This window comes from Erinaceus europaeus, chromosome 3, assembly GCF_950295315.1.
Source record: "Erinaceus europaeus chromosome 3, mEriEur2.1, whole genome shotgun sequence".
Classification (NCBI taxonomy): domain Eukaryota; kingdom Metazoa; phylum Chordata; class Mammalia; order Eulipotyphla; family Erinaceidae; genus Erinaceus; species Erinaceus europaeus.
The window spans coordinates 47,383,722-47,408,743 of record NC_080164.1 but is presented as its reverse complement, the minus strand read 5'-3'; the positions used below and the strand labels follow the sequence as shown (position 1 = coordinate 47,408,743).

The window sequence follows — 25,022 nt, the reverse complement described above, 5'->3', positions numbered from 1 at the left end:
CCTCAGTACCACTATAACCCAGCGCTAAGCAGTACTCCGGTCTCTTTCTTTTTCTGTATTGTTTCCTCAGTACGTCTCTAATCAAAATAAAATAAGTTAATTTTAAAATGTTAATAAAGGAATATCACTGTCATTTGACTTGAAAACAAACTCAAAAGTTGTGGAAACTTGTTTACTGGGTGGTGGGTTATCAAGCTCCTAACCTCCTTGGTGAAAAGCAAAGCATGTTAAGAAGGTATAAATTTTCTTTTTGTGATCTACAAATTGATTTCAGAAACAATTTCGGGAGTCAGGCGATAGTGCAGCGGGTTAAGCGCACATGGTGCAAAGTGCAAAGACCGGCGTAAGGATCCCGGTTCAAGCCCCTGGCTCCCCACTTGCAGGGGAGTCACTTATCAGGTGGTGAAGCAGATCTGCAGGTGCCTATCTTTCTCTACCCCCTCTATCCTCCCCTCCTCTCTCCATTTCTCTCTGTCCTACCCAACAACGACAACAGTAATAACTACAACAATAAAACAATAAGGGCAACAAAAGGGAATAAATAAATATTTAAAAAAAAAACAATTTCAAGGGAGGTGATTCAGAATTACTTTGAGCAATGGCTAGATTACTGGAGAGTCTCTAGGGTTTGAATTCACAAGTTGAGAGGGAATTAGATTCATCTGGACGTGGGAGTTCTGATGTGTTCACTACGTGAACCATCTTGTTACTGTTTGTTAAAGCATTCTACAAGGGCTTAGGTAATTCTCATGCAATATTTTTCTATATTGCTTGTTTCATAGATTTAAGAACCTGATGTCTTCAGTTTCCATCTATTTCATTACTATTTCTAGCCCAGATTGTCTCTCAGGTAGCAAGAATGAGTCATAATGCTTAACTGTGTTTCTCTTGTCCTCATTAATGTTTGATGGTAGTTATTCAATTTGTCACGGGAAAACCCACTTGAGTTTCCCCTGCTCAACACTAGAATGGCAATTGGAGGGCCTGTGGTCACCAAATGTGTGATTGAGGACCACCCAGGTGACAGTAGCTAATACCGTAGCTCCATTCAGGGTTAGTGTAAGGCTGTTCACAGGATTCAGATTTATCTACTCAGGCCAACTGTAGACACATCACCAGAAGCATGGCATAGAAGCAAGAGAGAATAAAAAGAGAATTGGAACTTACTAAAAGATGGCTTTGTGCCAGAGTCTTTACACCCCACATATATAAAAATGTCAAATCAATTCTGGGCATTAGGAATTATCTTAGTTTCATATACAGAGAGAAGAAAGATTGAGAGGTGGAGTAATTTATCTAAACTTCACATTATGGTTACACAAAAAAGACTTTCATGCTTGAGGCTCTGAGGTCCCAAGTTCAATCCCTGACAATATCATAAGCCAGGGCTGAGCAGTGCTCTGGTAAAGATAGATAGATAGATAGATAGATAGATAGATAGATAGATAGATAGATAGGTTAGATCAGATAAGGTAGATATGGAGTCCACATATTAACAAAAGAATGAACTAGGGGACCCAGGAAGTGGTGCAGTGAGTAAGGCACTGGACTTGGAAGCATGAGATCCAGAGTTTGATCCCCTACATCTCCTGTTCCATAGTGATGCTCTAGAATTCTTTTTCTCTCCTCTCTTTTTTCTCTCCCTCCCTTTTTCACTTTCCATCCCTTCCCCCCCCCCATTTTGTGTTAGTAAGTAGAATCTTTTTTTTAATTTTTTTATTTTGTTTTTCCCCCTTTTGTTGTCCTTTTTTATTGTTGTTGTAGTTATTATTGATGTTGTTATTAATGTCATCGTTATTGGATAGGACAGAGAGAAATGGAGAGAGGAGGGGAAGACAGAGAGGGGGAGAGAAAGATAGACACCTGCAGACCTGCTTTCACCACCTGTGAAGCGACTCCCCTGCAGGTGGGGAGCCAAGGGCTTGAACTAGGGACCTTACGCTGGTCCTTGCGCTTAGTGCCACGTGTGCTTAACCTGCTGCGCTACCGCCCGACCCCCAGTAAGTAGAATCTTTAAAAAATAATGCATTTGAATTTGTATTATCATCTTTTTCTTATTCAAAAGTCCAGTTCAGGAGTCGGGCAGTAACACAGCAAGTTAAGCGCACGTGGCACAAAGCGCAAGGACCAGCATAAGGATCACGGTTCGAGCTCTGGCTCCCCACCTGCAGGGGAGTCGCTTCACAGGTGGTGAAGCAGGTCTGCAGGTCTCTCCTCCTCTCTGTCTTCCCCTCCTCTCTCCATTTCTCTCTATCCTATCCAACAACGACGACAACAATAACAACAATAGTAATAACTACAACAATAATAAAAACAACAAGGGCACCAAATTCTCATACCAGAGGCTCCAAAGTCCCAGAATTAATACCAACCACCACAAGCCAGAGCTAAGCAGTGCTCTGGTGGAAAAAAGAAAGAAAAGTAAGGGAAGGGGAGAGGAGGGAAGAAAAAGGGAATAGAGGAAGGAAGGAAGGAAGAAAGAAAGGAAAGAAGGAAGGGAGGGAGGGAGGGTGTCTTGAGATGAGTATTATAAGAGAATGGTGAGGCATTCTCAGAGAATCTTGTGCTATTTAGCTATACCACAACACAGTGCAAGGAGGGAGGTGATGAGAGGAGAGCCTGTGAGAAATAAAAGAGCTCTAACTGAGAAAGGACTTCTGTGGGTTAAGGACCCATGCACCTGAGCTCAGGGTCCATAACTGCATTCTGGGGATTTGATTGAACCCCTGAAGTTCTAATCAAAACTTGTAAACCGATATGCAAAAATCAACATGTACTTTTCAAAGGAGGGGGATGTATTAATTTCATCAATTTCTCAAATGCTAACAACATTTGGGGGGGTGGTGGTAGAGATAGCATAATGATTATGCAGAGACTTTTTATGCCTGAGGCTGTTAGGTTCTAGGATTAATCCACGGCACTGCTGAAAGCCAGAGTGCTCTGAAGAAAAAAAAAAAAAACACAAACAAGGAAAAAAGAAAAACCTCACACACTGTATTTTTCCTTTCTTGTGAAACTGAGACTAGCTGTGGTCTATTGCAGCAGATCCAAGAACTCTAAAGAAAGGGGGTGGTGGGACTAGGGTGGAGGGAGTGGTGTTGAGAGGGTATTGGGGACACAGTGCACTGTGGTGTGGTTTGCAGACACAGCAGTAGGGGTCAGGAAACTGTACTCATATGACACAGCTGTGTTGTAAGTCAATATTTTCTTCCCAATAAAGAGATTTTTAAAATATGTTTTCAAAAGAACATTTGCACACAGTGATGGTTAAAGAGCTTGTAGACACGGCAAAGCTAACAGAGTAACATCTTAAAGAGATGACTCCATGCCATGCAGTTTGTGAAAGCTTTGTGAGTGGTGAAGCAGTGTTGCAGGTGTCTCTCTGTCTCTTTCACTCTCTACCACCCCCTTTTCTCTCAATTTCTGGCTGTTTCTATTCAATAAATAAGTCAATAAAGATAATTTTTTAAAAATTTTGAAAAGGACAAAGAATAGTCAGGTAGAAGAAAGGAGGTTGGGATAGTGCTATCAGAGAGGCCAGGGAATAGATTTCCAACAAAATGCTGGTGAATGGATTTGTTAGGTAATATCTAAAACTGTTTTCAGAAATAATAGTCACGACATACAAGCTCCAGGAGAGAATTTTGGACTCTGGGCTTGTCCATCAAGAACTTCTCGGCAGCTATAAAATGACATAAATTTCATCTTTCAAAATAAAACTTGCCTGTACTCTGCCAGTTTTGTCTGGGCAAGGAACAGAGGTCAGACCAGCTGCTGAGGAGGATTCTAAATTCCACTTCAGAGCACAGGAATGTGACACCTCCCAAGAGCCAGCCCCTGCCCTGGGCAGGAAAGATAAAAGCAGCCTAATGCTGAGGGTGGAGAGGTAGAATGGTGGTGAAGGGGAGGGCAACAGTAAGGAGCCCTCCAACTGATTTGCCAAGATGGACACTCCTCTGACTACTCACAGGGGTTCCCATGAGTAGGACTAGTCAAGATGTTCCTGGTCCCTTTATCTCTGCGCATTACCCTCTCCCTGGAATTCCTATTTTGACACTGAGATCAAGCAGGAGATCCCAAGACCAGTGCTGCCAGTTAAACTGGGTCTCTTTTAGAACCAGCAATCTAGTTCATCTGGGAAGGTGCCTGTTTTGTTATGCACACATCCCAGGTTTTAGTCCTACCATTCAATATACTGAGCAGAGATTCAGGTGTCTTTCCCTCTCTCCCTCTGTCTCTCTAGCTGAAAAAGTTAGTCCAGAGCAATGAAGCCCTACACCAAAAAAGAAAAAGTATCTCTTCCCCCTGCGAGCTTCCTAACAGTGTTTCAAGGACACCCTCATCAATGCCATAAACAAAAGGTCCAAGAGTAGAGCTATAAGAAGGGGGGAGGGGCCATGGGAAATCTCATAGCATAGCAGGTTCACCTTGCCATGCACTCGAGTGCCTGTGGCCCCATCATCTACCACTGAACCCAGGAAATAGTACTGCCAGTTTTTAAGAAGCTCTAATGGATCACCAGTGATTTTTTTTGTCATATTTTGGCAGAGTATAGTTAATAGCCCTTCAATGTGGCAGAATAGACTAGCTAATTCATTTTTTATGTTAAACAATGTAAAGGGATCAAGATTCTTCAATCCTTCTGTGTTTAAGATTCTGAGTCCGCAAAACCTAACACAGACTGTGGCAAACCGTAAGTGAGGGAACTCAGAACCCCTTTGTTAATAATTAGTGCATACTCTTGGCAAGATACAGTTACCAGGCCCATCCAAATCCAGTCACTGCACTGAAGACAATAAAACAAGTGAACAAATGGAAATTACACGCCTAAAATTGATACAGTAAAGCCTCCGTGTTGCCTTGACTTCTGTGAGCTGGAGACTGTAAGTGTAGCAGCAAATGGACTAGAAACTGAACTTCAGAACTGAATAGATTTACCAGCCTCGTCACAGGCCTGGGCCTTCTTCTTCTAGCGTTTGCCCTTCTTCCGTAGCCAGTCAACAGGTCAGGTTGAAAGCTGTCAGGAGCTGCTTGTTGCTGGCTTTGAAAGTGACTGGGATCCATGTGGATTCAGTTGGCTAGGAAGGATCGTCAGTTTCCCCAATGAAAGGGTACTCACGGATGCACCACGAGAAGGTCGATCCAATGCATCCCAGGCCTGGGCCTGATAGCCAGGAGCAGAGTTACAGACAGACAAGTGGACAAAACTTAAGCTTTGAGCATATGCACTTGAACCAGTCCCTTCTAAAGCCCTGGGAAGAGACCTTATTATTTTGCGTGTGCATTCTGGTGGTGTTTTTCTTGTAGTAACCCTCTATAAGTCTGTAAGCACCAGCTCCCTCAAAACTTGTCTCAGAAAGCGGAAGAGGACAACCTCTCCTCATGGGCAACAGGCTCCAAAGAGAAAGGCAGAGAGCAGCTTCCAGCAAGCTTACACTGGCCTCATTATTTTGAATGAGTGACAGGGGTGGAGAAAAGCCTGGGTTGCACACATGGTGCTCTAAATGTATAAGGAAATACAGGTGAGGGGGAGATGGCTCCTCTTTAATGAAAGGTGCCCAGGCTGCACTGAAGATACTTCATGCACTGTGGACATCAAGCGAAATCTAGTCCAAACCAACTCTGAAATTGAGAATTGCACAGTCTCTTTAAGATGAGCTTCTCCCAGTCCTCTACAAAACCCTGTCAGTTTTATCCTCCTCCCTTTATCATGGAAACCCACAAACACAACAGAAAGGAGCAGCCCTGCTGGATACTCTTACATCCAGCCCCCATTCTTTCTCTGATACACCACAGATAGGACCCCTCTTTCCCCCATTTTGTGCATCAGAAATCCACAATTACAAAAAAAAAAAAAAAAAAAAAAACACCAAGTAGGAGATGCTGTCACTATTCACATTTCCAAATTGATGTGCTTAGAAATAAGGCCTCCTTGTCTTAAAAAGGACGTCCTCATTTTGGGAGTGGAGACTGGAAGACAGTAAAGAAAGCCTTGGTGCAGGAATTTGGCTTTTCAAGCCAGGCAGCCTTCAGAGGTCATCCTAACAACCAATTCCCAGAGGAAGGATGGGACTGAGCTCATCCTGCCATCCTGCCCTCTTGTTTACTGGTATGTGTCTGAAAGCTTAACAGCAGCCTCTATGTGAGCACACTAGTGCTTGACAGGAGAAAAAAAGGCATAAAGCTATTAGTTGGAAAAAACAAAAGATCCTCAAAGACTGGAGCACAGCCCTAGGCTACTTGGTTTACCATGCACTTCTTTTCAGCTCTGGACACACCCTAAAATCCCACACCTCCTCCCCAGAATTGTGTGTGTGTGTGTGTGTGTGTGTGTGTGTGTGTGTGTGTGTGTGTGTTAGGACCATGAACTTGCACAATTTCACTGATCCTGGGCCAACTTTTGTCATTCTTTTCACTTTAGACAGAGAAGAGAGGGAATAGACTAGAGCTCTGCCCCTCCCCCCAGTGCCAGGGCACTCCCATGTGGTGCTTGAGTTTGAACCCAGATTGTGTGTATGTCTCTTAGGCCCTGCCCAGAATTTGTAAAATTAAAAGGCCATCATGATTTTTTTTAACTTTGTTTTCACTTTTTAAATAAGAATAGAGCCCATGTTGCTGTACAGGCTGTTAGGAAAGTAGCAAGATAGAAATCAATCCTCGGTTCTTTACCTACTGCTTTTCCCCTCTGAAATTTCATTAGAAGGTTCTGGTGAGTTACCTGTAGAAACTGCCCCAGAAAGATGGGTGTCAGAAACAGTTTGCTAGGCAAGTAGGCTTCTGCTCTCACTTTATGTCCTAAAATCAAGTGCATTTATGTCCCAGATTCAGTCTTTCCCATCCTGGTATGGAGAGAGAGAGAGAGAGAGAGAGAGAGAGAGAGCATGTGCGTCTGTGTATGTGTGTTTTGTTTTGCTTTGCAGGCATGGAAACTGGTTAGTATGGAGCTTGAGCAGACACAACCCTTTAACAGGGGCCACTATTCTAAATGTTCCCAAATAGCCTTGGGTCTGAGGGGGTGTCTCCAAGCCGGGATACCCTTTACATTGGTGAAGAGGGAAAATAGATGCCATACCCACATGCCAGTCAGACTGAGTAGCAGTCAGCCTATGACCCTCTTGGGCTCTAATCAAGTAGAAGCCAGTGGCAGTCAGCACAGTGTACACCAACAGTGAGCCACTGAGCTGGGAAACAGGGCAGGTTGGAGGCCGGATCCCAAGAAGCCAAGGCAGTCTGCCACAGATCTGGACATGGAATAGACTCAAACATTTCACATGCTTCTCTACTGACAAAGTCTGCTCCCTGGTACCCAGTGGGGTTCTTCATCAGGGGGCTCAGTGAAGATGCACAGGGACTGGTTTAGAATGATCCACTGGTCTACAATTAAACTACCCTGAACAAGCCTGATCTCATCTAGAATAACTTAACTGACTTCATATTTGAGGCAAATACCGTTTGTACAAAACAATGAAGATTTTATGAGTTTTCCTACTTCCTATTTGATGTCCACTCAACAGGAACACAGAGCCATCCTTACATGAGTTATCAATCCCTCTTGACAAGATTTATTACTGAAAGTCCAGATCAACAAAGGAAGAGAAGTCATGCTCTGCTATGATACCAACCTTTGCCAATGTTCTGAAATCTGAAATATCCAAAGTCCATGCCTTTTGTTTCATGGTGATTCTTTTAACTTGGATGTATAATAAGCACTGTATAATAAGCACCTTGATAATCAGGCAGTTCACAGTGTGGTAGAGGGAGGAGGGTGGGCTTTGTGTCTGAGGATTGTCTCCAGAGCAGAAGAACGTTCTTCCAGGAGATTCTGATCACATGTATTTCGCTCTTCTGGTGCCTTCTCACTGCTTCCCTCCACCAGAGAAAATTGTGGTTGCTTATTATTATTATTGTTGTTGTTGTTATTACTAATTATTATTGTTGTTATTATTGTTATTATTATTATTACTAATATCATCATTTTTAGCATTGAAATGTTTCACAAGACAGTTGGTGTCTCAGGGATACAATATTACATTTCCCCCAATCTTGACCAATACACCTCACCCATCACCAATGTGCCATATTCCTTCACTGAAGTCACTGGGCGCCTGATACTTAATAATCCTCCCACCCCCAGTTCTGCATTGGTGTCCTCAGATCTGCTGATATAGACCAAGGGTTTAGTCATATTTTCATCCTACCTTTTCCTTTGCTTTGTTTCTTAAATCCCACAGATGAGTGAAGTCATCCTGTATCTGTCTCCTTATGGGTTATTTTTCTTAGCATAATCCCCTCCACTTTGGTTCGGGGTAGACAAAGTCTGGCTGGAGAAAAGTCAGACATAGTTTAGTTGAATTCAGCAAATCTCTCAAGAGCAGAAGTCTCCTCTCTCCCCTCTTGGGCTTCCTCACTCTTTATATTTCACAAGGAGCCTCCTTCTTCCAGAGGCAGTAAAACTCCCCACAATTTATCAGCCTTTCTACTTCAGTTCCTGTCTAAAGTGAAAAATAAAATCAAAGATGGGAAATTGTGCTTAATGTGAATAAATGTAGTCTGTAGTCATTACTAAATCATAGCTCAATACTAAAAGACTGGTGCTTTATAAGTCTCTCAGGAACTAAAACTACTTATTATTCCAAGTGCAAACAGATTTATGATCTGAAATGCCCACCATGGTTGCTGTCTTAGGGAGTATAGGGAGGGTAAGCTGTATAGCTCAGTATTTGATGAGACAGTTTTTATCCCAGTGGCCCAACCATGTCTATGTAAATCATATATAACACATTTTATCTTCATGTCAGCTTTGTGACAGTACCATGTGATGAAAAGAGACTCAAGACTGAGAGATTAAGAGGTTGTCCTTGACTAGCAACATGTTGTAAAACACATATGATTTCTTTGTGTCATGGCTAATAATACAGCTCTCCGACACAGCTCATGAGTAAGTGTTTTTGATCGAGAATTGTTCTATCATAGTCATGGCTTTATAGCCCCATGCTCCCTTCTCCCCTACACACACACACACACACACACACACACACACACACACACACACACACACACACACTGCCCTGGCCACCTAACCCTACACCTGCACTTGGAAAGCTACAGCTCTTTTGGAGACATCTGGCATTCCCAAGTCTTGGCTTGGTGGGGGCCTGGCTGTTTTGTTCCCTGGATTTTTGGTCAAAGGCATTCCAGGGAGTAATAGTTGCTTTTAAACAGTTTCCAATAGGCCCTAGTGTGTATTCAGAATGGGAGTGAGTCAAGTCCCAGCTCAGTCGTTAACTTCTATGTTACCCTGGACAGATCACCCAACTCCTCCTCTGCAAATGGGGGAGGAAGGAGGCTTTGAGAATCCGATCATGAATGTCTATGATTGGTCTCCCCTAAAGATACATGTAGTAAAGATGGCTATGACTTCAAAAGGGTCACAAGTCTTCTATCCACTTAAGTCTATCTGTGTCCCCAGGAAGTCCACAGACCCTGGGGAGGAGTTCTTGAGCCAGGCGAAGTCTGACACCAAAGAGGAGAGCCATCAGCACAGAGTTTCAAAGAATAACTTCAACAACTTATTTTCTTATTCTTATTATTTAGTGAAACAGGTTTATAAAAAGAAAATTACCAACAAACTTATTACCAGCATAACCACTATTAATATGGGAGCAACTATCCCTCCATCTTTCTCATTCACTTAGGACATATATCTGCAGATACACTCATTACTTCAAGAATGTTTTCTTATGTTATTAAACATTTGAATTATAGTATCTGCATGGGTATTGAGTGCATGGTACGTCTATGATATGCTATTAGTCATTCTCTAATGGTTAAATATTCAAGCTGTTTTCCTTTATGATTATTTGTGTGAAGTCTGTGCTTGCAGGCATTATAGGTGCCAACATTGTGACAGTTTTCTTGAGTCAAAAGTAGAATTGCCAACTGTACTCAGAAGGCGTACCTATGATAATTAATACAGACCACAATACGTCCTTCAGTCTCCCAAACAGAAAACTGCATCCACTTGTATTACAACTGAGAAGGAAGTAAGCAGCCAGGGGGCCTTAAATCTGTGTGCTTGACTCAGGAGCTATGAAGTGTTGATGTTTAATGGAACCTCTACTTGCTAAAAGCTGATAACATTTCAGGTCACACCAGTGATCCCTATTCTCAAGACTGGCTTGGGCATGTTTTAAAGTGGGTATAATTTGTCTGCCTCGCTTGGATCTGACTCAGCCACCACACCCCTCCCTCCCAGGTTCAGCAGCAGCTTGCTCTGCTCCCTGCTTCCTGGAATCCATCCACCTACCACACACCCCAAAAGCAGGCTCTAAGCCTTGCCACTCACAACTTGCTCCTAGGTAAACAGGTTGAGGGGAACAGGCTGCATCCTGAGGAGACTTATCCTGAGTCCAGAGGCAGACAGGCAGTGTTGGGCCACCTCAACACCCAGTTGACCAGACAGCTGCCTGCTCCTTCTGGCAAGGTTTATTGGCATTCAGAATATTGCTCAAAGGAAAAGGCCTCACTGAAAAGGCAAATCCATTTCTCTAGAAATGGAATGTCTTACCCAGAATGCCAGGCAGAGTTCCAATCATTTGCTTGGCAAACTGTTCTCTGAGCCTTAACTGGTGATGGGGGGGGGGGGGGCGGCGGATAAACACCACAGGTGTGGTTTTTTTTTTTAGTGACTGATTTCTTTACAAAATTATAAGATAATAGGGTTATGATTCCATACAGTTCCCACCACCAGAGTTCAGTGTCCTCACCCCCCTCCATTGGAAACTGCAATAGTTCTCCCAAGGTCACAGATACGGGTTTAGAGCTAGATCTATATTTTTTGCCCTTTTTTCTATGTCCTTGCCTTCATGTCCTTTCCAGGGTCACACCTATTACTACTTCTAAGTACCCTTTATTCCTCTTCTTTCTGATAAGGAAAACAGTGCCTGGCTTCCTCTGGTGTTTTCAAGATTCATTTCCCTTTCTGTGATGGTACCAAAAAAAAAAAAAGGTTCCTGGTGACAAGTGTTTTAGATCCTGGTGTAATTTTGTCTTTCCCCATCCCATGTGCACATGCTGGCTGTACACATGGCCTTGTCCCACCACTAATCATCCTCTCTCTCCACCCTGCAGTCTGATGGCTCCATCCTGGCAATAGCCCTGCTGATCCTGTTCCTGCTTCTAGCCCTGGCGCTTCTCTGGTGGTTCTGGCCCCTCTGCTGCACCGTGGTGAGTGCCACAGCTCCTCTCGTCATCCTTTCACAGCCCCAGCCACTCAACAAAGGATGATACAGAGTTATCACAACCAGAGAAAAGCCCACACAGAGGCTGAGGACAAGCTTTACATGGTTTATACAATCTACACAAAAATCAGTGGAACAAATCAGTGTCAATATGGGGTGAATGAGATTTCCAATGGGTCTTTTGAGTAGCATCTGGGATGCTAGGATGTCTGTTATGGCTCTGCTGTTTTAAGATGAATCCAAGGGGAGGTTGGGTGATGGCACGCCCGGTTGAGTGCACAGGATATGCAAGGACCTGGGTTCAAGCCCCTGCGGGGAAGGTAGGAAGCTTCACAAATGGTGAAGCAAGTGTCTCCTTCTCTATCTCCTCCTCCTCTTCCAATGTCTCTGTCTTATTAAATAAAAGGAAAGGGGAAAGTGGTTGCCAGTAGAGATGGATTCCTTGTGCAGGCATCAAGCCCCAGTGATAACCTCAGTGGCAACTAAAAAAAGTAATAACCCACACAATACTGTAAGCAAAGGGTGTTTACATAACCATTAGATGGATATGGCATGCACATGTGAGCAGAGTCACTCAGAGTTACTGAGTTGCCTCGGCTGATAATTCTTCTAAGATCACTCTGGTGTTTAGTAACTAACATGCCCATCTAAAAGAATGCCTTGGGTCTCTTTATTTTTTTAATATTTACTTATTTATTCATTTTTTGTTGCCCTTGTTTTTTTATTGTTGTAGTTATTGTTGTCGTTGTTGGATAGGACAGAGAGAAATGGAGAGAGGAAGGGAAGACAGAGAGGGGGAGAGAAATATAGACACCTGAAGCTGGGGGGCCCAAACCAGAATCCTTACACCGGTCCTTGCGCTTTGCACCACGTGCACTTAACCCACTGCTCTACTGCCCAACTCCTGGGTCTCTTTATTTTTAACAGTCAAGGGTGGCCCTCTACTACTTTCAGCAAACTTTTCTTTCTTTTTTTTCTTTTTTTTAAATTTTTATTTATAAAAAGGAAACACTGACAAAAACCATAGAATTAGAGGAGTACAACTCCACACAATTCCCACCACCAGAACTCCATTCCTCATCCTCTCCCCTGATAGCTTTCCTATTCTTTATCCCTCTGGGAGTATGGACCAAGGGACATTATGGGGTGCAGAAGGTGGAAGGTCTGGCTTCTGTAATTGCTTCCCCAGTCAACATGGGCGTTGACAGGCTGATCCATACTCCCAGCCTGTCTCTTTCCCTGGTGGGGCGGGGCTTTGGGGAAGCGCAGCTCCAGGACATATTGGTGGGGTTGTCTGCCCAGGGAAGTCTGGTCAGAAAACTTTTATAAGCCTTCCTTCTTGTGTTCCTAAGCATGGTGTGAGGTTCAGTAAGAACCTGCTTCCACGTCATCATCATCATCATCTGGAGCCACCACACAGTTCTGACTTTCTCTAAATAGATTATGGCCTGGGATAAGGCACCAGACTTGCCATGCCCACAGGACAGGTGTCAGTTTTATCCATTTCTATACCTTGGTTCCTAGATTAGAAAAAAACCCAAAGTAGTAGCTGAATAAAAGTAGGAAAGCACTAGGTCTCACATGTCTAACTCATGCCCAGCCTTTATGCAACACTAGAATGTCCACTCTATAACTCAGGTGAGTTTGGAGTGAGTGCTGCTCTGCTGACTGACATCTTCCATTCCATCCATCTTCATTCTCTTAAGAATTCAGTATTGGGATGGCCAGCCTATCCAGGCAAGAGCCTGCTTTCTTCATTCTGTCTCTACGATTCCATCATCTAACTTACAGTGCAAGAGAATGCTGCATGTATAGAGCTGAGCTAAGTGAAAACCCACAGACCACTAGACTTGACAAGGAGGGGAATGGCTCCAGATGCCAATTTAAAGAGGTGACGGATAAATGAGATGAGGAATGCATCCAGGATGTGGGTCCTATGTGACAGGGACTTCTGGAAAGAGACTCTTGCTCCAATAGAAGCCTCTGGGTGTTGACAGAAAGAGATGACTTGTAGCAGACAAGAGAGTATGTGTGTGTGTACACAAGGAGGGGTTAGGACAGACAGGAGCTCAGATCAGTTTGGGCAATCCAGACCAGACTAATCTCACCAAGATTTTTAAACAAAAGTTTACCACAACAGCCTCAAGAGTTAAATGTTGTTTTAAATACTTTCAACAGCACAACCATTTTATTGGGGTGAGGGGCAGAAAAACCATGAGTCAGCTAGACAGCTAGAGTGCTTTCTGTGGTGATTTGAAAACAAGCAAATTTTGCAAATATAGGACTTTGGGGGTGGAGAAAGAATCATGCAGTGAGCCCTTAAGGAAAGCAATGGGTAGGAGCATGGATCGTTTCCCTGACTATAAACACCAAGATTTCTATTGTAATGTTGTAATGATCACTCTTGCTCACTCAGTCCCTGTGAGTATTTAAAATCATTTTTTTATCACTGGCAACTTTTACTCCACTACTTACTAGCTGTGTGATCCTAAGCAAGTTACTTTATCTCTCTGTATTCCTTCTTTTGTATAGTGAAGACTAGAAGAGTTCTGATCTCATTGGTCAATTATGAAGATTTTTAAAAAGTTTTATATGCAGTACTTAAAATAGCGCTTAATAAACATTGTGCATTACTTTTTTAGTTATTTAATATTGGTTTACATAATTACAATATAACAGGGGAACAATTCCACACTGTTCCCACCAACAGAGTTCTATGTCCTCATTCCTTCCATTGAAAACTGCAGTGGTTCTTCCAAGATCACAGATATGAGTTGACTATTATTTCTAACACACATATGCCCTTTTTTTTCCTATGGCTCTGCTTTTTCTTTTGAAGTCTTACCTACACCTATTACTACTTCCAAATGTCTTTCCTTTTTTTTTCTTCTCTCTCTGGGTCCTGATGGAATTGCAGTTGAGAGCCCTCTGGTCATCTTTCCTTAACATTTTTCCCCCTTTGAGAGTATAGACCAAAATTCTTTGTGGGGTGCAGAAGGTGGGAGTTCTGGCTTCTGTAATTGCTTCTCTGCTTAACATGGGCATTGGCAGGATGAACTATACCCAAGCCTGTTTCTATCTTTCCTAGTGGGGTAGAGCTCTGGAGAGGTGAAGTTCCTGGACACACTGGTGAGGTCATCCACCCAGGGAGTTCAGAATGGAATCATAGTAGCAGCTGCAATTTGATGTCCAAAAGGCAGTTAAGATATGAAGCTGGACAAAATATTTAATAAATAGGAATCAGAAAGAAGGAATAGAGCAGATGAGAATAGGGATTTTAGGGTGGTAAGAAGCTAGGAAGTCTATTTTAGGTTTCTAGGAGTCCATGACTTTACTTGAACTTAATAGTTAACATGGAGGTGAACTAAGAATATTATCTGGGAAGATGGAGTCAGAGTTAAGAATAGAAGTAGAAAGCTGGACTAGGGACATTGTGCATTATTGTTACTATCTAAAAATATTTACTATAGGCCCTGGAGGGGAACTCAGATATAGAGTGCTTGCTTTGCATGTGTGTGTCCCTGAGTTCAGTTCCTGGTACAGCATAAAAACCAGCTGAGTGATGCACTGATCTCTGTAAATATCTACAATAGTAGGAATATATTCTTATATCAAGACATGGTATTCTAACCATACTGATGAGAAATGTCTCCTTCCCATTTTATGGAGATATAATTGACATGTAACAGTGTACAAGTTTAAGATATATAACAATTATTTGATACATGTATGTATAGTGAAATGATTATCAAAATAAGTTTAGTTATAACTCATCATCTTATAAGTTACATTTTTCCTTGTGATGAGGAAATAATTTTCAGTGAATTTGTCCACATTACTGTTTTGGGGAAGCAACTAGAATGTCTTAATTTGATCTAATTTTGTGAGTCCCTGGTGCTGACCTGGTTGTGAGCCACACACAACATACACACAAAAAATATTTTTTTTTCTTACTTAGGAAGACTGTGGGGATTAATTTTATGGCTTATGTCAATAAAATCTGCCCTTATCCCTATTTCTGAAGGCTAGCCAAGGCTCCACTACTAAATTTGGTTCCCAAAACTTCTTGCTGATCACTTGCTTCCTCACGAGTGAAGGGGGACAGGAGAAAGTCAGACGTGCCCACTCACTCGAAGCACTCTTGTTCAGAAGATGTAGGAACTTCCTCTCTCCCTGAATGACAACTTACATCATTGCAGTTCTCAGATTCACAGGGGTGGGGGGGGGGGCATCCTTATAACTCATGGTTCTCCATCACTCTGCCTACCCTGACCCAAGGATGGGAAATAGTTCATGGCCTGAAAACATAGCTGCATCTCAGTGATGGGAATGGCCAGAAAACAGAAAGTTCCCCATAATACAGTGAGATTTGTCTCTGCTATATACAGTATAAGTACAAGAACTCAGGTCACTATTTAAATGCTCATAAAGAGCATTTTAAAATGGAACAACCACGGGAGTCGGGCGGTAGCACAGCAGGTTAAGCGCATGTGGCGCAAAGCACAAGGAACGGTATAAGGATCCCGGTTCAAGCCTCTGGCTCCCCACCTGTAGAGGCAACGCTTCACAGGTGGTGAAGGAGGTCTTCAGGTGTCTGTCTTTCTCTCCCCCTCTCTGTCTTCCCCTCCTCTCTCCATTTCTCTCTGTTCTATCCAACAACGACGACATCAATAACAACAACAATAATAACTACAACAATAAAAAAAAATGGAACAACCAGGTTAGTACCAAGGAGGTAAAGTGCCCACTTTGAAAGCTTGAGACTTAGGGTTTAATCTCTGATACCACGTGAGAACAACAAAGAGAACTCTGCTGATAATAGGGTTTCTCTCTCTCTCTCTTTCTCTCTCTGTCTCTCTCTCTCAGCTAATTTCTGCTGACTCTTCTCCTGTATCTCTATTTTTTGGTTCTCCCTGTCTCACTCATAAATTCTTCTTTCTTTGTTCCCTCTTTTTCTCCAGGATTATCTTGACCTTTCTCTATAAATTATCCCTGAGCAATATCATTAATTCTTATGATTTCAATAGTAATGAATACTTAAAGTAACCACCAACCACTGGCCTGGGCTCCAGAAGAGCAGACCACTAGCATAGGGACCCAGTGGACATCTCACATGCAAGTCTTTCATCTTCCACAGACCCCAGATTAAACTCATCATATTATCCCCAAATTCTTTATCAGTGAATGTGTCACTGTCCTCTGAGCTGCCCAAGCTAGAGATTGTGGAGTGATTACTTCTATCACTCCTGGTCTTATCTCCCATCAGAGTGCCTACAGCACATCCTCTTCTCTCACACTCCATCTTATCTTCCACATCCCTCAGTACTCCACCTAGCACATGTATAATGCTTGTACTCACTAGTAGCTTATTAAGAGCTGGGTGATAAATGAATAGATGACATTTTCTTAGTCTGGGGTTCTGCATCTCCCACCTGAACTGTTGCAATAACTACCTAACGATTCTTTTAGTCTTTTTCACTTTCAGTTGAGAGAAGTTTTCTTTTTTTAAAGGGGGGAACTGAGCGGTGATACACCCACTTGAGTGCACAGGACCCTGAGTGCAAGGACCCTGAGTTCAAGACCCTTATCCCTGCCTGAAGGGGATGGAGGGAACTTCACAAGCAGTGCAACTGTGCTGCAGGTGTCTCTCTTTCTTTCTCCCATTCTATCCCCCCTCTTAATTTCTCTCTATCCTACCAAATAAAAGGGAATAGGAAAGAAAAAATGGCCACCTTGAGAGGCAGATTTTTCATATAGGCACCAAGCCTCAGAGACAATCCTGGTGGCAAATAAATAAATAAATAAACTTCAACTTCCTTAATACACATTTGCAGATCAAGCCCAACCTGATAGCAACCTGCTTCTCTTACCTTCTCCTTCCTCCCTATGCACAGACTCCCTTAGCACCATGCACCTTCTCCCTTCAGAGCACCGAGCATGCTACTATAATTGTCTCTTTACTTGTCAGTCTTGCTCTTTAGAAATAAACTGTTACAGGGAGTCAGGTGGTAGTGCAGCAGGTTAAGCATATGTGGCACAAAGCGCAAGGACCAGCATAAGGATCGCGGTTTGAGACCCCAGCTCCCCACCTGCAGGGGAGTCCCTTCACAGGCAGTGAAGCAGGTCTGCAGATGTCTGTCTTTCTCTCCCCCTCTCTGTCTTCCCCTCCTCTGTCCATTTCTCTCTGTCCTATCCAACAACGGTATCAATAACAACAGTAATAACTACAACAATAAAAAAGCAAGAGCAACAAAAGGGAATAAATATATATATATATATATATAAAAGAAATAAATTGTTACAAGCTAGAGTTGTTATTCCCCAGAGGATAATATAGTGCCTGATGTAAAACTATTACTTAATAAATCTCAGCTTATTGAATAACTCAGTGGATGGAGAATCCTCTCAAGAACAGTCTGTTCTTTGGGGCTCCTTAAGCATACCATATACTTTTTTTTTTTTACCATGATCTGTGTTGTTCTTATTGTTTCCATCATCTTAACTTATGTGGAGTGATGTGCTTGTCAATAATTGTTCTCTCTTCAAAGTCCAGCTCACTGTTCACTTCATCTCCATGACTGCCTTTTCCCCACCTGGGGAAAACCAGTTTCAACTTTACCTGATTTGCATAGCACTCACATATTTAATGGATGTCTCATTCCATCATACATATGTATTTATCCCTTTAACTAGATTATAGTGCTTAGTATGTGAGTAGAACCTGGGTTCAAGCCTCTAGTCCCTACCTTCAAGGGGGAGATTTCACAAGCTGTGAAGCAATACTACAGGTATCTCTCTTTCTCTCTCCCTCTTTATCTCTCCTCCTCCCAAATTTTCTCTGTCCTATCAAATAAAAAAAGGAAATAAAAAAGGAAGAAATGGACACCAGAAGTGGCCATGCAGATACTGAGCCACAACAGTAACCCTGGTGACAATGTTTTCTGAAGCATAAGATGTAATTTATGTTTCCAAACTAAACAAAAAAAAAAAAAACACTAAGTCATCTTGTTAAGGAGGAATGGATACAGAAGGAACCCACAAACCAATATAAAACTATGGTACATAATTGGTGTACGGATGTTTACATATATGAAGTGTAATATTTTGTATGTGTCAAATGTTACATAATGGAAGACTTTTATATCAGTTTCTTAAATAAAATCTTTGAAATGTCGCCATTTTATTAGGAAGCTAATGGCATGACAGGAACCCTGAAGTAAAGATATTGCTATTTTTTACCAAATGATAGAACTGTGGAGATGGATCGCATAATAATATGAATATACTTAACACAATTAAACTGCATGGTAAAATGGTTAAGATGGAAAGTTTTAGGTTATATTATTTTGCCACAGTTGTAAAGAAAGTAAAAAGAGATTCTTATATAAGACTGTAATTCTTCTGTAGTCCAACTAATTATGCTGCACTACCTAGGTCAGCTAAAATTTATTATATATCTGTTCAAGCAATGGTAATTATTTCTATACAGTTTAGGGGGAGAGGATCATGTAAGTGCATTCAGAGTTTCTCTTTATGTAAAAATTGTGTTCCACATTTATTTTAATGGCTTCACCTTACTGAGTTTCAAGGATAGTTCAATAAAAATCCACTGGGGATCTCCAATGGCAATTTTGAGGGAAAAATAATCAAGAATTTCACCTGTCTTAAATTGAGATAAACTCTTCAAATAAGGCTCTCCACTCTATCAAACATAACATTTAATTTGTAGAGCCAGACAACCAAGTCTACTATTCCCTTACCCTCAACAAAAGGGATACACTGACAGTTGGCTTAATAGAGCCAGATAGGTAGAAGAGCTCCTTAGCCAGGCACCTCCACTCTGTTATTTCTGGATCCCTATCCAGCCTCCACCCATTCCTGTATAGCTCTGCCTTACTCTGCAGCTTAGAAGATAATTTCTTACTAGTACCTGGAGCCTTGCCACAATCTGTTCTCACCTCCAGAGCTCTGTGTGGCATAGGTCACAATGAGCCTATCCAACCGAGGAGACCACTAATGACATGGCTTTAAGATATCAATACAAAAGTCCCGAAATACACAGTGTTTTAAACCAAAGACTACAAAAAACTTTTAGCCACCTGAATATAACATTATTTGAGTGAAAAATAGATAATTGCATATGAAAATTAATTATTCTGAATAGTAGTATACTAAACTATACAGCAAAACAAAAACATTCTAGTAAGATATGTAATATAAGTTTTTGTTTGTTTTCTGTTTTTTAGTAGAACCAGGTCTTATGCACACAGTATTTCACAGCTTTCATTTACAGAAAGAGAGAGGGATGGAGGGAAGGAGGGAGAGAGAGAGGATGCACTCAATGCTTTAGTACCTACTATTTAATGCTAGGATTCTAACCTGAATAAGAATTGTTTAAAGTACATATAAAGTACATATCACTAGAAAATTGTATCTCTAGGACCAAAAGTAAGGAGAATTTGAAATCAGATAGTTAGCTATTCTTTAAGGCACTGGCACTTGAAAGCACTCAGGATTTCTCATCTCAATAACCTTGTTTATCTTGTTCTTAGCCTTATATAGATCCATAAAAACTTGGGTTAGAAGTGAAACTTTTGTCTTAAGCTAAAACCTTGAGTAAAAGATAGGCTCTATTTGTGTCCCCCTGAGGATTCAGTACCATTAATTCTGAGATTTAAAGCTTTTAAAAATGCACACTACAGGGAGTCAGGCGGTAACACAGCAGATTAAAGCACAGCTGGCGCAAAGCACAAGGATCCTGGTTCAAGCCCCTGGCTCCCACCTGCAGGGGAGTCGCTTCACAGGCAGTAAAGCAGGTCTGCAGGTGTCTTCCCCTCCTCTTTCCATTTCTCTCTGTCCTATCTAACAACAACGACATCAATAACTACGACAATAAAAAAAAAAAGGCAACATAAGGGAATAAATAAATAAATATTTTTTTAAATCTTTTTTAAAAATGCACACTACTTAGAGTTCTATAAATTACAAACCAAGAAAAAATTACCACAACTTGTAGGTGTTACAGATCCTGTGGAAGGAAACTCAAATCCTCTGTAGCAGATTGCCCCTCAACTCAGTCCTCTTAGAATTCCCAAAGATAAATGCAAACTGCACATGGACTCACAATCTAAAATTGCCAGAATGCCAAAGGAGTACACAAAACATGAGAAACCAGATAAGGATGTTAGTCAAATTCCATCAGTGGTCTTTCTTTTGCTTAACAATAGTTGTAAAGTAATAAGTACATAGAATATTCTCTAAATTCTACAATTTTTCCTTTACCATGAGTGTGTTCCTAAAAAATACATTATTAATTTTGTGTCATCATCCTCCCCCACAAAAATAATAGGACTATCCAGGAAATGGGTTCAGAGCAGAACATTCAAAACTCTGCAATTGAATTAAACAATTAACTTTTAAGATTTACTCATCTAAAGGCCAGGGTGGGGAACTCCGTTGAGTGCACACTTCACCACGCTCAAGGATCTGGGTTCAAGACCTCTGTTCTCCTCCTGAAGGGGGGAAGCTTCGCAAGCAGTGAAGCAAGTGCTGCAGGTGTCTCTTGTTCTCCCTTTCTACCTTCCCTCTCCTCTCAATTTCTCTTTTTCTTTCAAATACAAAATAAATAAAGTATACAACTATTATTTAACAAGAGAAGGAATCAGAGCATCACTCCAGCATGTGTAGTGCCAGGGATAGAGCTTAAGAGTTCAAATACGCAAGTACTTTGTTCTACCATCAAGCCACCTCCCCCACTGCAACTATTTAATTTTAAGACTTAACAGCAACTTAATAGTATCTCACCAGTCAGGTCTGTAGGTGTCTATCTTTCTCCCCCTCTCTGTCTTCCCCCCTCTCCATTTCTCTCTGACCTATCCAACAATGACGACATCAATAACAACAACAATAATCACTACAACAATAAAACAACAAGGGCAACAAAAGGAAATAAATATTTTTTAAATTTTTTAAAAATAATAACAATAATGCTATAGTCACATACTTTGGGGGATGTGACATTGTAGCCCTACGACAACAGACTTATAAAAACATCATCTCAAAAAAAAAACCAAAAAACTTAAGAAGAAGAATACTATAATAAATATAGCACTTTGTCTGATTTATGAAATAAATGGATGAAGTTTCCTGGTGTACATGGATATGATGTAGCAGTGTGACAGGACCAAAGAAAGGCCATTCACAGGACAAAGTGTCAAGACACTAGAGGTAGAATGGCTGTGATTCACTGTCTTGTTATTCCTCCACACCAGCTTAAAATAGAAATCTAACTTTTGTTGTTTTGCCAGGACCCTCCTTTTCATAACAAAAAAAAGAAAAAACTATTTATGTGGTTTCAAGTAAGTCCAAATTCATGAAAGTGCTGTTCTGCTGCTGTCAGCATCACAGCCTTTTCATTTTCCCAGACACATGCTTCTAATCCCCTGGAAAGGAAACAGTAGCTCCCATGAACCCCATGAATCCCTTGAATCCCATTCTCATTCCTTTTGGTTCTTCAGCGTGGCCTCTGATAAAACTCTATGGGTGCTACTTTACTCCCAGTGCCCTCATAGTATACCATCTCTCTCTCTCTCTCTCTCTCTCTCTCTCTCTCCCTCTCTCTCTGTCTCCCTCCCTCCCTCTTTCACTCTCATTTGCCTCCAGTGTTATTGCTAGGGCTTGGAGCCTGCACTATGAATCCACTGCTCCTGTGGCCATTTTTTTAATTTAATTTTATTTTTTGTTTTATAGGACAAAGAGAAATGGAGAGAGGAGGGGAAGATAGAGAGGAGGAGAAAAAGATAGACACCTGCAGACCTGCTTCACTGCTTGTGAAGTGACTCCCCTACAGGTGGGGAGCCGGGGGCTCAAACCAGGACCCTAGCAGGGGTCCTTATGCTTCTTGCTATGTGCACTTAACCCAGTGCATCACCTCCCAGCCCTCCTGTTCTCATGTCTTCACAAGCTTATTCTTCATAAAATTTTCTGCTCCAGTCAGTCCCTGGAATCTAAAAATCATAAAATGCACTGATGTTGAGGATACTAGATTATATGCTTTCATGAAGGAAAGTGTGCAAGTTTGGGATCTCCACATAAACTTGCATTGCAGGAGGAGCAAGGAAGGTAAAAAACATATATATAATAATAATAAAGCAGGTAAGGCATGTATAGATTCACTGACAGCAGCTGGGCCACATCTTCATACTCACCTGTTACTCAGTGACACCAAATACAGTTGTCTAGCACTTAATGTTACAGTATGTGATCTCTACCCCTCACACACAAAAAATAAACTGTGCATATTACCTTTTCCTTTCCTTTATTAAGCATCATTTTGACCTATTTTGATTTAAGTTTAGTGATTTTTTTCCTTTTTCATTTATTTTACTTATTTATTTGAGTAGAAGCAGAAAGTGAGAGGGAAGGGGAAGATAGAGAGGGAGAAAGTAAAAGAGACACCTGCAACACTGCTTCACTACTCATGAAACTACCTCCAACTCTGGCTTAAGCTGGGGTCCTAACACAGTTCAGTACTTTTATTACCTTATTTACCTAATGCATATGAACAAATTCACACATGACATGCTGATATTGGAACAAGAGACTGCACATTGTCACTTTAAGCTTTTTAGGAAGGCTTCTTAGAAATTTAGTTTCTGGGACCAAGTGGTGGCACACCTGGTAGAGCATACATGTTACAACTTGCAGAGGCCTCTGTTCAAGTTCCCCATTCCCCACCTACATGAGTGATGAAGCAGTACTGAGATGTCTCTCTTTCTCTTTCCCTTTTTATCTACCCCCTTCCTTCTCAATGCCTTTTAAGTGGATTCTTCAACCACAGGGTAAGTGAATCTACTTGGAAGCTGAGGCTAGGGGATTAAGTAGGGTAGCTGGTGCTCAGGAAAACAGCAAAATTAACCATGAGTCCAATCCATGATTAATAAGACCCCCTGATGCATCTAAATGCCACAACCTACTCTTAGCAACCAGATCTGTTAGCACCTTAATTACTGTAATGATATAGATTATTAATAGGCCATGAATCACTCATACAAGACTGTATGAAACTCTTATGAGAGGCGTGGACATTTAAAATATCCAGAAATGCTTTCTTACATTCTCACTAGGAATGCACAATTCTCCATTTCAGAATAGTGAATAAAGAACTAGCCCTCGGCTATATGTCAGGAAATGAAAGCTGACCTAGTATGAAAATGACCTAGTATGTCCATGTCTTCTAGACATTGAAGAATGAGATGCAAATGCAGTGGAGTGAGTTCACTGCCAATGATGTAGACAGTGAAAGATGAGATCTGTGTCCCTAAGCCCCAGACAACCATCTGGCGGGGGCTTCTTTAGGGCTGGATCCAGAAATCCAGGCCATGCCAGTAATATATATATATGTATATGAGCCTCAGGACCCCAGAGGAAACCAGAGAGTGGCTGCATGCAGAGTGAGAGTTTCCTCCAAACAGTTTTGTCTTCCCTCACAGGGAAGGTCTGAGCCATGGAGACCCCATGACTCCTGACAATTGAGTAGAAACACATCTTTTTCAGACTGAAAAGTCTCTGAAGCCAGGGTTTCTAATCTGTCATAGACAACAGGAATGCCTGACATAATACAAAACATACTCCATGTACCTAAAAATGAAGTACAGAATTGTTAGAGGAAAAAAAAACTAATAATACTTCCCAAAGTGTTGTTCGTGACCAGCAGCTTAAGTTTGTTGAAAATGCAAAAATCCAGCTTCAGATCTACTAATGAAGACCTCTAGGTTAGAGATATGTGTGCTTTAAGAAGCTTTGTATGCAACTCTGAAATTAAGTTGAAAACAATTGAACCAATTCAAATAAAATCACATATGAATAATTTTGTTAATAGACTCCATAGCCACCTTGACCTTTGACTGGACAAACAGAATTGGCTACATATCAAGGAAGTGCCTCCTTAGCAACAGGATAACTGCATCTTCAGTGTAGAGGAGGTTACAGGAGATACTGTTCATCCAGCTTATTCATGCAGGAAAGATACTGAAACACAGTACAATTTTAAAAGGGGTTCTAAGAGAGAAGTCCCCTACTTTCTCCTATGTCTCGTGATCAAAGATGATTATCTGTTTAAAATGAGCTCATACAACTTAGCCTAAAACTGTCACAGACTGAAGAGAAAGGGAAGAAAGAAAGGAAAAAATATATAGTAAGGAACAGGAGAGAAGGGAGGTTCATACTCCAGTCTTTGCGTCTTCATATTCTTTATCATTTTCAACAGCCAAACAAAGAGTGTGCATAAATACTTCAATTTGGCTTTGACTCAGTGAAAAGATACCAATAATATTTCAGTGAATTGAGATTCTGGTATTTTCTAACTTTATTTCCTTTATCCATATTATAATCTTTGCCAACCCTAAACCCATTTTATGGCTAAGTAAAAATGGATAAAATAGGGGTTAAAGTCACTGGTAAGAGGGTAGAAAATGTGTGTTTCCCAGTTCACTACACGCACAGTTTCCAGAGATTCTCAAATAACAAAGAGACACTAGTACGGGGCCAGGTGGTGACGCACTTGGTTGAGCGCACATATTACAATGCGCAAGGACCAGGGTTTGAGCCCACAGTCCCCACCTGCACAGGGAAGCTTTATGAGTGGTGAAGCAGAGCTTCAGGCGTCTCTCTTCCTCTCTCCGTATCTCCCCTACCCTCTCAATTTCTGGCTATTTCTATCCAATGAATAAAGATAACAAAATAATAATAGAAACACTAATAGAATTGACATAAGTTCCACAG

The 25,022-nt window shown here is 41.4% G+C and overlaps 1 protein-coding gene across 1 annotated transcript in view; it reads left to right on the top strand.

The window, feature by feature from the left end:
* The window catches only part of ANTXR1 (ANTXR cell adhesion molecule 1), a 261,306-nt gene that overhangs the window by 137,316 nt on the left and 98,968 nt on the right, over nucleotides 1-25,022 (top strand). The window contains exon 13 of the mRNA XM_007521257.3: nucleotides 11,131-11,226. Within this exon, the coding sequence (XP_007521319.1) occupies nucleotides 11,131-11,226 (96 nt within the window). The remainder of the gene's footprint in view (nucleotides 1-11,130; nucleotides 11,227-25,022) is intronic.